The sequence below is a fragment of the Gorilla gorilla genome, chromosome 2, assembly GCF_029281585.2.
Source record: "Gorilla gorilla gorilla isolate KB3781 chromosome 2, NHGRI_mGorGor1-v2.1_pri, whole genome shotgun sequence".
In the NCBI taxonomy this organism is placed as follows: domain Eukaryota; kingdom Metazoa; phylum Chordata; class Mammalia; order Primates; family Hominidae; genus Gorilla; species Gorilla gorilla.
The window spans coordinates 140714920-140727202 of record NC_086017.1 but is presented as its reverse complement, the minus strand read 5'-3'; the positions used below and the strand labels follow the sequence as shown (position 1 = coordinate 140727202).

General features: G+C 54.4%; 1 protein-coding gene across 1 annotated transcript; it reads right to left on the bottom strand.

Annotated features, from left to right (window-relative positions):
- Positions 1-346: 346 nt before the first annotated feature.
- Positions 347-7025, bottom strand: RHO (rhodopsin). The gene is made up of 5 exons (XM_004036292.5): positions 6570-7025; positions 4646-4814; positions 3274-3439; positions 2918-3157; positions 347-2080 (listed from the first exon to the last, which is right to left on the bottom strand). The coding sequence occupies exons 1-5, from the start codon at positions 6928-6930 to the stop codon at positions 1970-1972; spliced, it is 1047 nt and encodes a 348-aa protein (XP_004036340.1). The 5' UTR covers positions 6931-7025; the 3' UTR covers positions 347-1969.
- Between the last annotated feature and the right edge of the window lie 5258 nt (positions 7026-12283).

Here is a 12283-nt window from a genome sequence, read left to right as displayed (position 1 = left end):
CAGTGGCGCAATCTCGGCTCACTGCAACCTCCACCTCCCAGGTTCAAGCGATTCTCCTGCCTCAGCCCACTGAATAGCTGGGATTATAGGCACGCGCCACCATGCCAAGCTGATTTTTGTATTTTTAGTAGAGACAGGGTTTCACCGTGTTGGTCAGGCTGGTCTCAAACTCCTGACCTCGTGATCTGCCCGCCTTGGCCTCCCAAAGTGCTGGGATTAGAGGTGTGAGCCACTGTGCCCAGCCAAGGTCAGTTTTAAGATTCTTTTTGCAGATAAGGAAGCTCTGAGAGGTGACAAAGCTTGTTTGCAGTTTTATGGGTTACCTGTGCCTCTATGACCCCAAAGTTGGGGTTTTTCCCATTCCCAGGACTGCCTCCTCCACCTCTAGCCCCAGGGAACTCTGTGCTGCTTGGCTCTGCCCATTGCTCAATCCAGCCATCCCAGGGTCAGGGATCAGGTGGAAGCTGGCAGTTTCAATCCATCCTGTGGATAGAGTGCGAAAGCAACAAAACCCACCACCGTTAATACCAACATAGGAGCTGAGCTTTTAATGGCCCAATTTGCCTTAGTCTCCAGGCAGAGCTGGGTAAAGCTAGAGCTTCTGGCTTTGCTTATATGGAGAAGGGGGAGCAGTTACTGAGGCAGCTTAATTCTGACACCTCAGAGATGTGGCCAGCTTTTTGGAGCAGATTCTCCAGAATGGAGAATGCACTAGCAACTGCTGAAGATGGGCTTGTCTGGCAAGGGAAACTGGAAACTGGGGCCCATGAACATCCCCAAGGAAGGTAGGCCCGGTGGAATTTCCCACTCTTTGTTTCTAAGCTCTTCGAGATAAGGATGACATCAGGGACTCAGCTGTTGATTAAATGTGGGCAGGTGAGCATGGCTTCTAGAGGCTCCATGCTCTAGATGCTGGGACCCAGGTGCTAGAGCAAAAGAGCAGGTGGCTTCCAAAGGCTGAGAGAAAGGCCTGTCTCTCCATAGGCCACATTGGGAAGGGGAGGCACGGGACCTGGGGTCCCACACTAGGGGTGAGACCCCAGGCCCAATCTCACCCTCACTGGGAACTTGGCCTTCACCGTCCCCCTCCCCCAGTGTTGTTTTTTCAGGTCTGATGACTGCATTCTGCATTCCTGTGACTGTCCCTGCCTACAGCCCAACCCCCAGCCCTGGTCTGGCCTTGATGCCTAGCTAATTTTTAAAAACCTGCCCCAAGGTTGGGTGAAACCCCATCGTCTGAATGCCCAATCTCAAAATGTTCACTATCAGGAGGTGATAATCATAGTAATTAACTAGTTACATTAATTGATGTTATTCACAACATTAACTAGAATCTGTACAGCTTCTTGCTATTTACAAAGTGCTGAAACACACACATAGACACACACACACCTCTTTTGGTCTTCTCAGTAGCTGCGTGTCGGCAGGACCAGGGATCTGGGATTTCCATTTTATAGGAGAAGAAAGTGAGGCCCAGGGAGGGAAAAACAACTGCTCCATATCATTAGCCAAGTATGAGTTGCTGCTGCTAAGAGGGTCTGAGAGGATAGATATGTTCTCCCTTCCCATTCATTCCTCCATTCCTCCCTGCATCCATCCAGCATTTATTAAGCACCTACTGTGTGCCCCATTCTGTGCTAGACACTTATCCCTAAGCTGGGACACTTTTCCAGAAAGCAAGAATCCTCGTGTTCCTGAAAGATGAGTTGGGAGGAGGAGGGGCACAGATCCCGCTGGCCTTGGGGAACCTGGGACTCCAGATCGGTAGGTCTTGGTGGATGTCCCTTCTCAGGCTGTCCCGGGTGAGTGAGGAGCCTCATTAATTATTTCTTAAAAAAAAAAAAATTAAGGAGCCTATGTGACTTCGTTCATCCTGCACAGGCGCTGCTCCTGGTGGGATGGCTGTGGCTGGGGGAAGGTGTAGGGGATGGGAGACGCCTATAGTCGGCCACAGAGTCCTAGGCAGGTCTTAGGCCGGGGCCACCTGGCTGGTCTCCGTCTTGGACACGGTAGCAGAGGCCTCATCGTCACCCAGTGGGTTCTTGCCGCAGCAGATGGTGGTGAGCATGCAGTTCCGGAACTGGAAGGCAAGAGGCTTGAGTCAGGGCCAGGGCTGCCCACAGTGTGCCTGGAACTGGCACGTTAGTGAGGTTCGCCGTGACCCCTTTCCCTGCTTCTGCCCCTCACGGTTCCAGCGCCCCATCCACTCAAATCCAGCTTCCTAGAGGGAACTTGCTAAGCAGACGCTCCTCACCCCTAGAGATGCCAGGGACCGAGCACAAGGGGGCTGTGTCACCCGTGACATTTCATGGTGCCCTCTGTGTGCCAAGGGTGTTCTGTAAATTATCTCCTGTAATCCAAGAGTTTGGTGTTTTGCCCTTTCTACCTTTCTATGGATGAGGAAACCAAAGCACAGAGAAGGAAATTGACTTGCCTAGGGCCATACAGCTAGAAAATGGCAGAGCTGACTTCAGAGACTGTTTACCCCAACTGTTTACCCCTCGGAAGTACCTCTCCGAGGAACCCTTTACCCCTTTACCCCTCAAAATAAGACTTTTTAGCTCCTTATTCAGCTTTATGGAGACTGGCCCATCCCATTCCCGACTTGGGACCTTCTGACTTTGACATTGGGCTTCCAGAACTATCTGACTGGAGCTTCTCCCACCTGAGTAAGCATCTGAGCCACCTGTGGAGGGCTTGCTGGAAATGCAGGTTCCTGGGCCCACCCTGAGATTCAGCAGGTCTGAGTGGGGCCAGGAATCTGCATTTCTCACACACTCCCCATTGAGACTGCTGACCCAAGACTGCTGCCAGTAGCCCTGATGGAGCCCCCTCCCCTGCCCTGGGACGTAGCTTGTCCTTGGCAGGCAGTGCCTGTGGCCTGGGGCACTGGGGCCCTCCCACCTGCAGTAGGCACCTGCTTGTTCATCATGATATAGATGACAGGGTTGTAGATGGCGGCGCTCTTGGCAAAGAATGCTGGGATGGTCATGAAGATGGGACCGAAGTTGGAGCCCTGGTGGGTGAAGATGTAGAATGCCACGCTGGCGTAGGGCACCCAGCAGATCAGGAAAGCGATGACCATGATGATGACCATGCGGGTGACCTCCTTCTCTGCCTTCTGTGTGGTGGCCGACTCCTGCTGCTGGGCAGCGGCCTGCAGGACATGGGACCCGGGTCCAGACCATGGCTCCTCCAGGGAGCAGGAGCCGCAGATGCATGCTGGGGGCTGGACCCTCAGAGCTGTGAGGCCGCCCACCCCCCGGCCCATACCTCCTTGACGGTGAAGACGAGCTGCCCATAGCAGAAAAAGATGATAATCATGGGGATGGTGAAGTGGACCACGAACATGTAGATGACAAAAGACTCGTTGTTGACCTCCGGCTTGAGCGTGTAGTAGTCGATTCCACACGAGCACTGCAGGCCCTCGGGGATGTACCTGAGGACAGGCAGGTAGGGAGACCCTGCCTGTGAGGGACTTGGGAACAGCCAAGGTGCCTGCCGAGCGCTGGCCCTTTCTGGGGCTTCACATTCCCTCCCTGGAAAAGGGGATCATAAACGTCTGCATGTCTGGGTGACAGGATGGAATGGATCAGATGGGGATGCAGATGCAACTTGTGGAATCAGTGTCGCTTCATTGTTTGGTGGCTGCGTTACCAGATGACACCACCCAGCCTCTCCCTGCATGCCCAGCCCCAGCATCCACTGCCCGCTGAGGCTAGGGCTATGCCAGGCAGAGGGTTGGTGAGGAGGTGGGGAGAGCCCTCAGGCTCTGTATTTGAGGAAGTTTGTACAAATCGAGGTCTTCCTAGCCCCAGGGTGAGAGTATTTTCCAGGCCAAAGATGGACACACAGAGTATCTAAGGGATCTTTGTGCAGCTTCTGGAAACTAGAGGCTTCCAGGGCACGTCATTAGGATGTGGCAATGGTTCCTGATATTGGTGACAGTGGACGGGCCTCAGGAAACCCAGAGCGTCCAGCGGCTCTGCTTCCAGAGGATGGAACTAGGCCAGATTGGAGAAGATGGGGAAAAAGTCCAGGGGGTGGGCTCAAATTCAGCAAGGGGTAAGAAATGGACCCTAGCAAGACTGAGGAGGAAAGGGAAGTGAGAGTGGGAATTTTCTGGAGACAGAGGGACATGAGGCCTCTGGGGACCAGAGTCACCAGTCCTGTTGTCCAAACCACTGTCCCCACTGTGTCTCATCTCAGCCCCATTAGGAGACAATCGCCTAGAGGCTGAGTGGGACCCAGTTCCAAGGGGCCACAATATGGCCACCTGCACTAGGAAGGTGTGGCCTCCCCTGCTGCTGAGGCCCAAGGTTAGATGGGGCTGCCCCCGGGGTACTAGACCAAAGAGGATTGGAATTTGCGCCTAGCTTAGTTGAGGATTAGGGGCACAGCCAAGGTGAAGGGTTGGGATGTCTTGGATTCTGTTTGACATGGGGCTCAGGAGATGGGACCAGCCCTTGTAGCAACATTAGAGTCTGTTTCTTCTTCTGCCCTACACCCCTACCCTGAGTGGGCATTTGGGCCAGGAGACATACAAGGTCAGTGCCTGGAACCAGACACTACTGGGTTTGAGTCCTGACTGGAGGACCCTACAAAGAGCCCCCGGAGCTTCTTCCCTTCTGCTCAGTGCCATTACCTGGACCAGCCGGCGAGGGGGGGTGCGGCACAGGCCAGCGCCATGACCCAGGTGAAGGCAACGCCCATGATGGCATGGTTCTCCCCGAAGCGGAAGTTGCTCATGGGCTTACACACCACCACGTACCGCTCAATGGCCAGGACCACCAAGGACCACAGGGCAATTTCACCTGCAAGGCAGTCAGCAGGCGGTCAGCACAGACCCCACTGCCTGTCTAAGGAGGGTGCACTCCCCCCTAGACAAGGAGAGGGTAGCTAGGAAAGCAACCAGGAGTGGGAGAGGGATTTGAGGAGGCCTTGGGGAAGGAGAGAGCTTGGTGCTGGGAGGAGGGGGAAGGGGCAGAGGGACCACACGCTGAGGAGAGCTGGGCAAAGAAATTCCAGGGAATGGGGGAAGTTATTTGCTTAGCGCTCTGGGCCCATAAGGGACACGAATCAGATCAGGGGACACGATTGGACTGGGAACCCGGTGGGGAGGTGTGTGTGTGTGTGTGTGTGTGTGTGTGTGTGTGTGTAGCAGAAGAATGCATCCTAATGTGGGGCAGAGTTCCTTATTGGGAAGGAATGCAGAGGTGGTGGAAACCCAGAACTGGCAGTCCTTCCTCCCTCTCCCTTCTCGGGAAATGAAATAACCCGGACATGTGGGGGCCTCTCCTAGGAGCCATGAAGCAATGTGCAATGTTTTGCCCAGAGGAAGAAGAAGGAAATGATGGAATTCAGACATCTGTCCTGCTCACCACCCCATGAAGTTCCATAGGGAGAGTGGCCATATAGTTAATCAACCAAACTGGGACATTCCTAACAGTGAAAGGGACAATATTTGTAAACTGGGACTGACCCTGCAGAGAACAACCACCCGTAAGTGGCACACCCACCTTCTGGCCAGAACTGAGTGATCTGTGATTATTGAATGCAACAAACACCCAACAATGGCCAGAGATTCCCTGAGAATGGGACTGAGGCAGCAGCCTGGACATGGGGGAGACAGGGCAAGGCTGGCAGACAGACGCTTGTGGCTGGCGGTAAGCTCTCCCCGTCACCCAGCTTTGCAATGGCTGCTTCTAGCGTCTCCTCCTGCATCTCAGCGGAGATATTCCTGGATCACAGCCAGGAGACCTAGGCTCTTGTTGCTGCCTGGCCACATCCCTAAATGAGTCTCTTCCCCTCTCCCTGCCTCAGTTTTCCTCTCTGTTAAGTGGGATCTGTTATCCCTGCAGCACCCCAGCTGTTTTCCTGTTAAATGCAAGACATTATTCTAAAGCAAAAAGGAGCTGCTTCAGAGGGGCTGCTTGCGGTCTCAACACCAGGAGACTTGGAACGCGGCAGGGAGGCTGGAGGGGCACCTAAGGACAGGGGCTGAGAGGGGAGGCAGAGGATGCCAGAGAGGACCGAGCCCATTGCCCAGCACAGGGAAGACCCAATGACTGGAGAATGGAAAATCCACTTCCCACCCTGAGCTTGGGCCCCCAGAGAGGAGGGGTCTGGCTTGCCCAGCTCTCTCCTCAGTGCCCAGCCTGGGTCTGACTCAGCACAGCTGCTCCGAGGGAAACAGAGGCTTGGTGTTGCGAACATGGCCCGAGATAGATGCGGGCTTCCAACTCAACTCTGCACCCGTCCCTGTGTGACACCCCAGCAGGGCGCTTGACTTCTTTGAGCCTCAGCTCAGTTTTCTTGCTGTGAAATTAGACAAGCGCATATTGCTCCAAATAAGATCAAGGCAGTGTTCAGTGCCAGCCCTGCACAAACAGCAGCCCGGCTATCACCACGAATGGTGTTTGTTGACTGAATATATGAGGGCTTTGGATAACACTGACAGGACAGGAGAAGGGAGAAGGCCTCTCAGCCACCACCGCCAAGCCCGGGACTCTCCCAGACCCCTCCATGCTCCCGGGCTCCTGCACACCCCACCCGCACACAGCTCATACCGCCCAGGGTGGCAAAGAAGCCCTCCAAATTGCATCCTGTGGGCCCGAAGACGAAGTATCCATGCAGAGAGGTGTAGAGGGTGCTGGTGAAGCCACCTAGGACCATGAAGAGGTCAGCCACGGCTAGGTTGAGCAGGATGTAGTTGAGAGGCGTGCGCAGCTTCTTGTGCTGGACGGTGACGTAGAGCGTGAGGAAGTTGATGGGGAAGCCCAGCACGATCAGCAGAAACATGTAGGCGGCCAGCATGGAGAACTGCCATGGCTCAGCCAGGTAGTACTGTGGGTACTCGAAGGGGCTGCGTACCACACCCGTCGCATTGGAGAAGGGCACGTAGAAGTTAGGGCCTTCTGTGCCATTCATGGCTGTGGCCCTTGTGGCTGACCCGCGGCTGCTCCCACCCAAGAATGCTGCGAAGGCCTGAGCTCAGCCACTCACGGCTCCAGCTGGATGACTCTGGGTTCTGACCCCCCCAGACCCTTATAAAGTGACCTCCCCCTCCTAAGCTCCTGGCTGAATCAGCATCTGGGAGATTGGGGGTGTTCATAATCATATTAATCCCCGCTGCAGAAACTGAGGGCCTAATTGGCTTCCAAGAGGGGCCAAGGTGACACTAGGAGGAAGCCTGAGGTCAGGGAGGAGAGGTACTCAGGATCCAGGAAAAGGGAGGAGAAGGTCCCCTAACTTCTGCATGACTTGTCTGTACCAAGGTCCCAGCTCAGTCTGGTGGGCTTGGTTTGAAATAGGGACCATGGGCCTCTGTGCTATGTCCTCTGGACAGCTAGAGACTTTCTGGTTTATTCTCCCAGTCTCTCATCTCGTCACACAGCCCGTTACCTGTTCGTTCCCCCACAAGTTACCTCTGGGGTCATCCAGTCCCCACACTCCTCTGACAGGAGGAGCTCCATGAGGGCAGGGGCTGCATCCTGCAGCTTCCGTTTCCGGTGCCAGACACATAGCCTAGGGCCCAGGAGTCCAATCATTGTTGCATGGAATTGGAATTCACTCTCTTGTTCGTTCATTAAACATTTATTTGCGGGCCCTTGGGAATACAAAGATGGAAAGAAACAGCCCTGCCCAGAGGAGCTCAGGGGCTGAGTAGGACTCAAATGTGGGAAGGAGCAGATTCCGCCCAGGGTGTCTGTGAGGTTGTGGAGACAGGGCCTGACTGTCTGGGGGATGCAGTCTGGGAGGCCATGTTTGGGCCTTTGAGAGAAGGAGCAGTTTGCCAGGTGGCTAGGTGGGGAAGACCTGGGCTGGGGGCAGTTGTAATGGGTCTTGAACGCCAGGCCGGGGAACCTGGCTTTAACCAGAGGAAAGTGAGCAGTGGCTTGGGCAGATCACTGGTGTAGAAAGGTGACTCAAATGCCCCCAAAGATGGAGTGGAGGGAGGGAGGATGGAGGGGGCTACCAGAGCAGGGGAGGGGCAGAGCCCTTCAGGGGACTCCAGTCTGAAGGGGAGGCTGGCCCTGGAGGCAGCAGACAGGGCACTGTTGGGGGAGGCCTAGTCAGCCACGAGGGCCTCGAATGCCATTTGCCAGGTGGCCCCACGATGGCCGATTCCAGAATAGCAGGATGTACCGTGAGAAAGAAAGTAGTCAGAGCCTTGGGGGCAGATGACTGGGGGCAAATGGAGGCCAACACTGGCAGGTCCCCCTCTCCCCGTCGTCCAAGCAACATGATGACACCTCCCAGGAATGAAGTGGGGTGTCTGGGGCGGCCTGTGCAAGTGCTGAGAGTGCCCGACGTGCGGCCACTCAGTGACCACTGTCCAGCCAACATGTGTATTGAGCACCTACTGTGGCCCAGACAAGGTGCTTGGTCCTCGGGGATACACAGGGTACACGAAAGAGCAAGCTCCTGCTCACAAGAAGCCAGTGTTTTTGTGGGGTGAGGGGGCACAGGGACCACAAACAAATAGAAGAGCGAATAACAGTAGGGACAGTTCAGTCGCAGCCACTCCCAACACAGGAGGCTTCTCTGAGAAGCTGGAGCTTGAGCCGAGAACGGAACAACAGGAGGAAGCTTCAGGGGAAGGACATCCAGGCGGAAGGACCCCTGAAAGTGCAAAGCCCTGATGCCTAGGAAATATCCCTTAATCTCTCTCTCACCCAGTCTCTCTTCCCACCCAGGATTCCCAGATCTGTCTGCTCAGAAGAGTGCCCCCTTCCCTGCAGCCCACCTGGGCTCCAGCCCCCTGCCTGGCCTGGGTGGTGTTGGGTCTAACAGCGTTTGGCACATGTGGCAGGGCTAAGGCAGGGCGGGTGGGATGGGGCCTCTCGTAGTTTAAGGCGCTTGGCCTGGTGATTATGCCCAACGCTAATGAGGTTAAGGTGAGGGTTTGATTCTGACGTGGACCTTCATGGCCAGAAGGAGGGTGTCCTGGATGCCTTGGGTCAAGACTGACCCACAACCAGCCCCTCCCTGGCCGGGCTGAGCCCCTATCCCACACAGCTTAGCAGTACCTCAGCACCTTGCTTTTTGCATAGTGCTTCTGACAGCATGGAAGCTTTTTATTTGTGTTTTGTGCCCGTCTCCCTGCCTGTAACATGAGTCCACAAGGGTAAGCCTGGGTCTGTCTTGCTCACAACAGGGTTCCCAGAGACCAGCACCGTGCTTGGCCTGTAGTGGAAAGAGGTGGGATGATGTCTGTTTTGTTCACTGATGTGTCTCCAGGGCCTGGCACCTAGAAGGTGCTCCTGAATATTTGTTGAATGAACGAGTGAGTGGGGGAAATGGACCTAGATGATCTCAGTACTTCCCCTCTCTGTCTCAGGTTCCTCCTTTGTGAGTTTCACAATTGCAACCTCATGGAGCCCTGGTGATGGGGAACTAACAGCCATCACTGAGGTGACAGTGCTCTTTATTCTGTAAAGCTTGACGAAGAAAAAAAAAATTTTGAGACAAGGTCTCTGTCGCCCAGGCTGGAGTGCAGTGTCACAATCATAGCTCACTGTAGCCTCTGCCTCCTGGGCTCAAGCGATCCTCTCACCTCAGCCTCCTGAGTAGCTGGGACCACAAGTGCACACCACTAGTTTTTGTATCTTTTGTAGGGGTGGAGTCTCACTAGGTTGCCCAGGCTGGTCCTGAACTCCTGGCTCAAGCGATCCACCCTCCTCGGCCTCCCAAAGTGCCAGGATTATAGGAGTGAACCACCGTGTCCGGCCCAAGAAATTTTTTTTTAAACAAAAAATGCCCTTTGTTCAGGAAAACAGACTCATAGTGAGCTGGAAGGGTCATTCGAAGTCACCTACTCTAACCATCTCTGCTATATCCATTTTGCAGATGAAAAGACTGAGGCCTAGCTCTGCAGAGTTGCTCAGGTCCCGTTACAAATCAGTGACAGCCTGGGCTATAACCCACACAGTCAACTGGGCTTCCTGGGGTATCAGCTTCCCAAACCTGGCTATGCCTCCCTCCCCTCATCAAAGATAGCTCTCAGGAAAGACCAGCCAGCCATTCACACCATGGTATAAATGACTAAAGAAAGGTTTAGCTGGGGTAATGGAAAGGCCCTAGACTGAGTCACACAGGCCTGGCGTGGGGCAGTGGAAGCCTCGAGGAGAGGAGGCTGGATTCTAGCTGGTCTTTGAGTCACCATGGTAGTCCTGCTTCCTTCCCCTCTCTGGGCCTCAGTTTGCTCAGACGAGGAAGCCTCGGTGTGGGGTAGGGGCACACCCATCTATACAGTAAACCTCACCTGCTTTCTCCACGAGAGCCTGGTTCGTGAATCTTTAGACCCTACGGCCTTGGTTTCACTGTTCTCCCTCATTGGGCAAGGCTCTTTTCCACCCACCCTTACATCTGGACTGAGGCCACACAGCCTGAGTGCAGCCAGCTCCCCCGCCCTCCCGAGAGTGTGCTTCGGTTCTCCACTCTGTAAAATGGGAATGATAATAGTGCCTACCTAATAGGATTATTGGGAGTGCTTGTAAGTGATCAATATATTTGTTGCTGACAGTATTAATCTCTTCCTGAGTCTCCTTCAGGTCTCCACTCACACTCATGTCCTTGGAGAGACCACCCCTGACCATCCTACACACCAGGCACCCCCACCAGGTTTAGTTGTTTTGAGACAGGGTCTCACTCTGTCACCCAAGCTGGAGTGCAGTGGTGTGATCTTGGCTCACTGCAACCTCCTCTTTCCGGGTCCAAGCGATTCTCCTGCCTTAGCCTCCCAAGTAACCAGGACTACAGGCATGTGCTGCCACACCTGGCTAATTTTTATATTTTTAGTAGAGACGGGATTTTGCCATGTTAGCCAGGCTGGTCTCTAACTCCTGATCTCAAGTGATCCATCTGCCTTGGCCTCCCAAAGTGCTGGGGTTACAGGTGTGAGCCACCACACCTGGCCTATTGTTTTTTGAGACAGGGTATCACTCTGTGACTCAGGTTGGAGTGCAGTGGCATGATCATGGCTCACTGCAGCCTCAACCTCCTGGGCTCAAGTGGTCCACCACCTCAACCCCTGAGTAGCTGGGACCATTGGTGTGTGCCACCATGCCTGGCTAATTTATTTTCATTTTTGTAGAGTTGGGCTCTCCCTATATTGTCCAAGCTGTTCTCTAACTCCCAGGCTCAAGTGATCCTCCTGCCTTGGGAGCCACTTGGGAGGCTGTAATCTCAGCCTCCCAAAGTGCTGAGATTATAGGTGTGAGCAACCACACCCAGCCATGTTCAGTTTTTACATAGTCATTACCATCAGCGACTATCTCATTTGTCTTCTTAAAACAATTTTTAAATGTTTTTTAGAGATGAGTCTTGCTCTGTTGCCCAGGCTGGAGTGCAGTGGCGCAATCATAGCTTACTGCAGCCTTGAATTCCTGTCCTAGGCTCAAGTGATCCTCCTACCTCAGCATCCCGAGTAACTGGGTCTACAGGCATGCCACCACACCTGGCCTCATTTGTCTTCTTATTGACTGACTTCCCATCTATTTCTAGAATGCAGGACCAGCCTGGCCTGTTCATCGCTGCCTCTGAGCTCACAACCCATAAGAGGTGTTCAATAAACATTTGTTGAATGAATGAACAACTCCTCCTGCCCCCTGTGAAGAGGGTCTAACTTCCCACTGACCACTGAGGAATCTGGGGTACGCAGGGTCAAAGTTCCTCTGCAGAGCTGGGATTTGAACACAGGCCTGGCCAGCACCCACACCTTGTGTCGGGCAGTCCAGAGAAACCCATGGTGTGGGTGTTGGCCAAGCTGGCATGTGGGGGGCTTTCTAAGCCAAGATGGCTGGATGCAGCCATCTTGGGGCACCCGAGTCCCAGCCCTCGGGAGCCCGGCTAGGGCCTTTGCCTTTGCCTCGGAGGATTAGGGGCTTAGCTTGCAGGGCACAAATCGCTCTTCAGCCTCCACAAGAGAGGAGCTGCTGTGAGAGGAGCTGCTAGGTCAGCATCCTTCTCCTCCTCCTCCTCTTCCTTGGCTTTCTTTCTCCTGGTCCCCCACATGGCTCAGCCCCACCAGGCTGCGTCACCAAGGCTACGTGAGGCCTTCAGCGGCACTGAGAGCATCGAGGGGGAATAAGGGAAGGAGAAAGACCGGCTCTCATTCCCTCCTTCCTCTTTCTCTTTTCTACCCTAGCATTTGCCAAACTCCTTATATGCGCCAGGCCCTGGGCCGGGCCCTGGGGATGCTGAGGTGGATCCCACATGGTTCTTGCTTTCAAGGGGCTCCCAGTCTCAGGGGGTACTGATGGGAAACTAAGCATGAGAG

Bases quoted from the DNA above. Each gene is read 5' to 3' on its own strand.
- RHO (XM_004036292.5), bottom strand. From the start codon at position 6,930: ATGAATGGCACAGAAGGCCCTAACTTCTACGTGCCCTTCTCCAATGCG. The intron at 4,815-6,569 runs GTATGAGCTGTG...ACTGCCTTGCAG, and splicing joins CTTCTTTGCCACCCTGGGCG to GTGAAATTGCCCTGTGGTCC. The intron at 3,158-3,273 runs GTATGGGCCGGG...CATGTCCTGCAG, and splicing joins TCGTCTTCACCGTCAAGGAG to GCCGCTGCCCAGCAGCAGGA.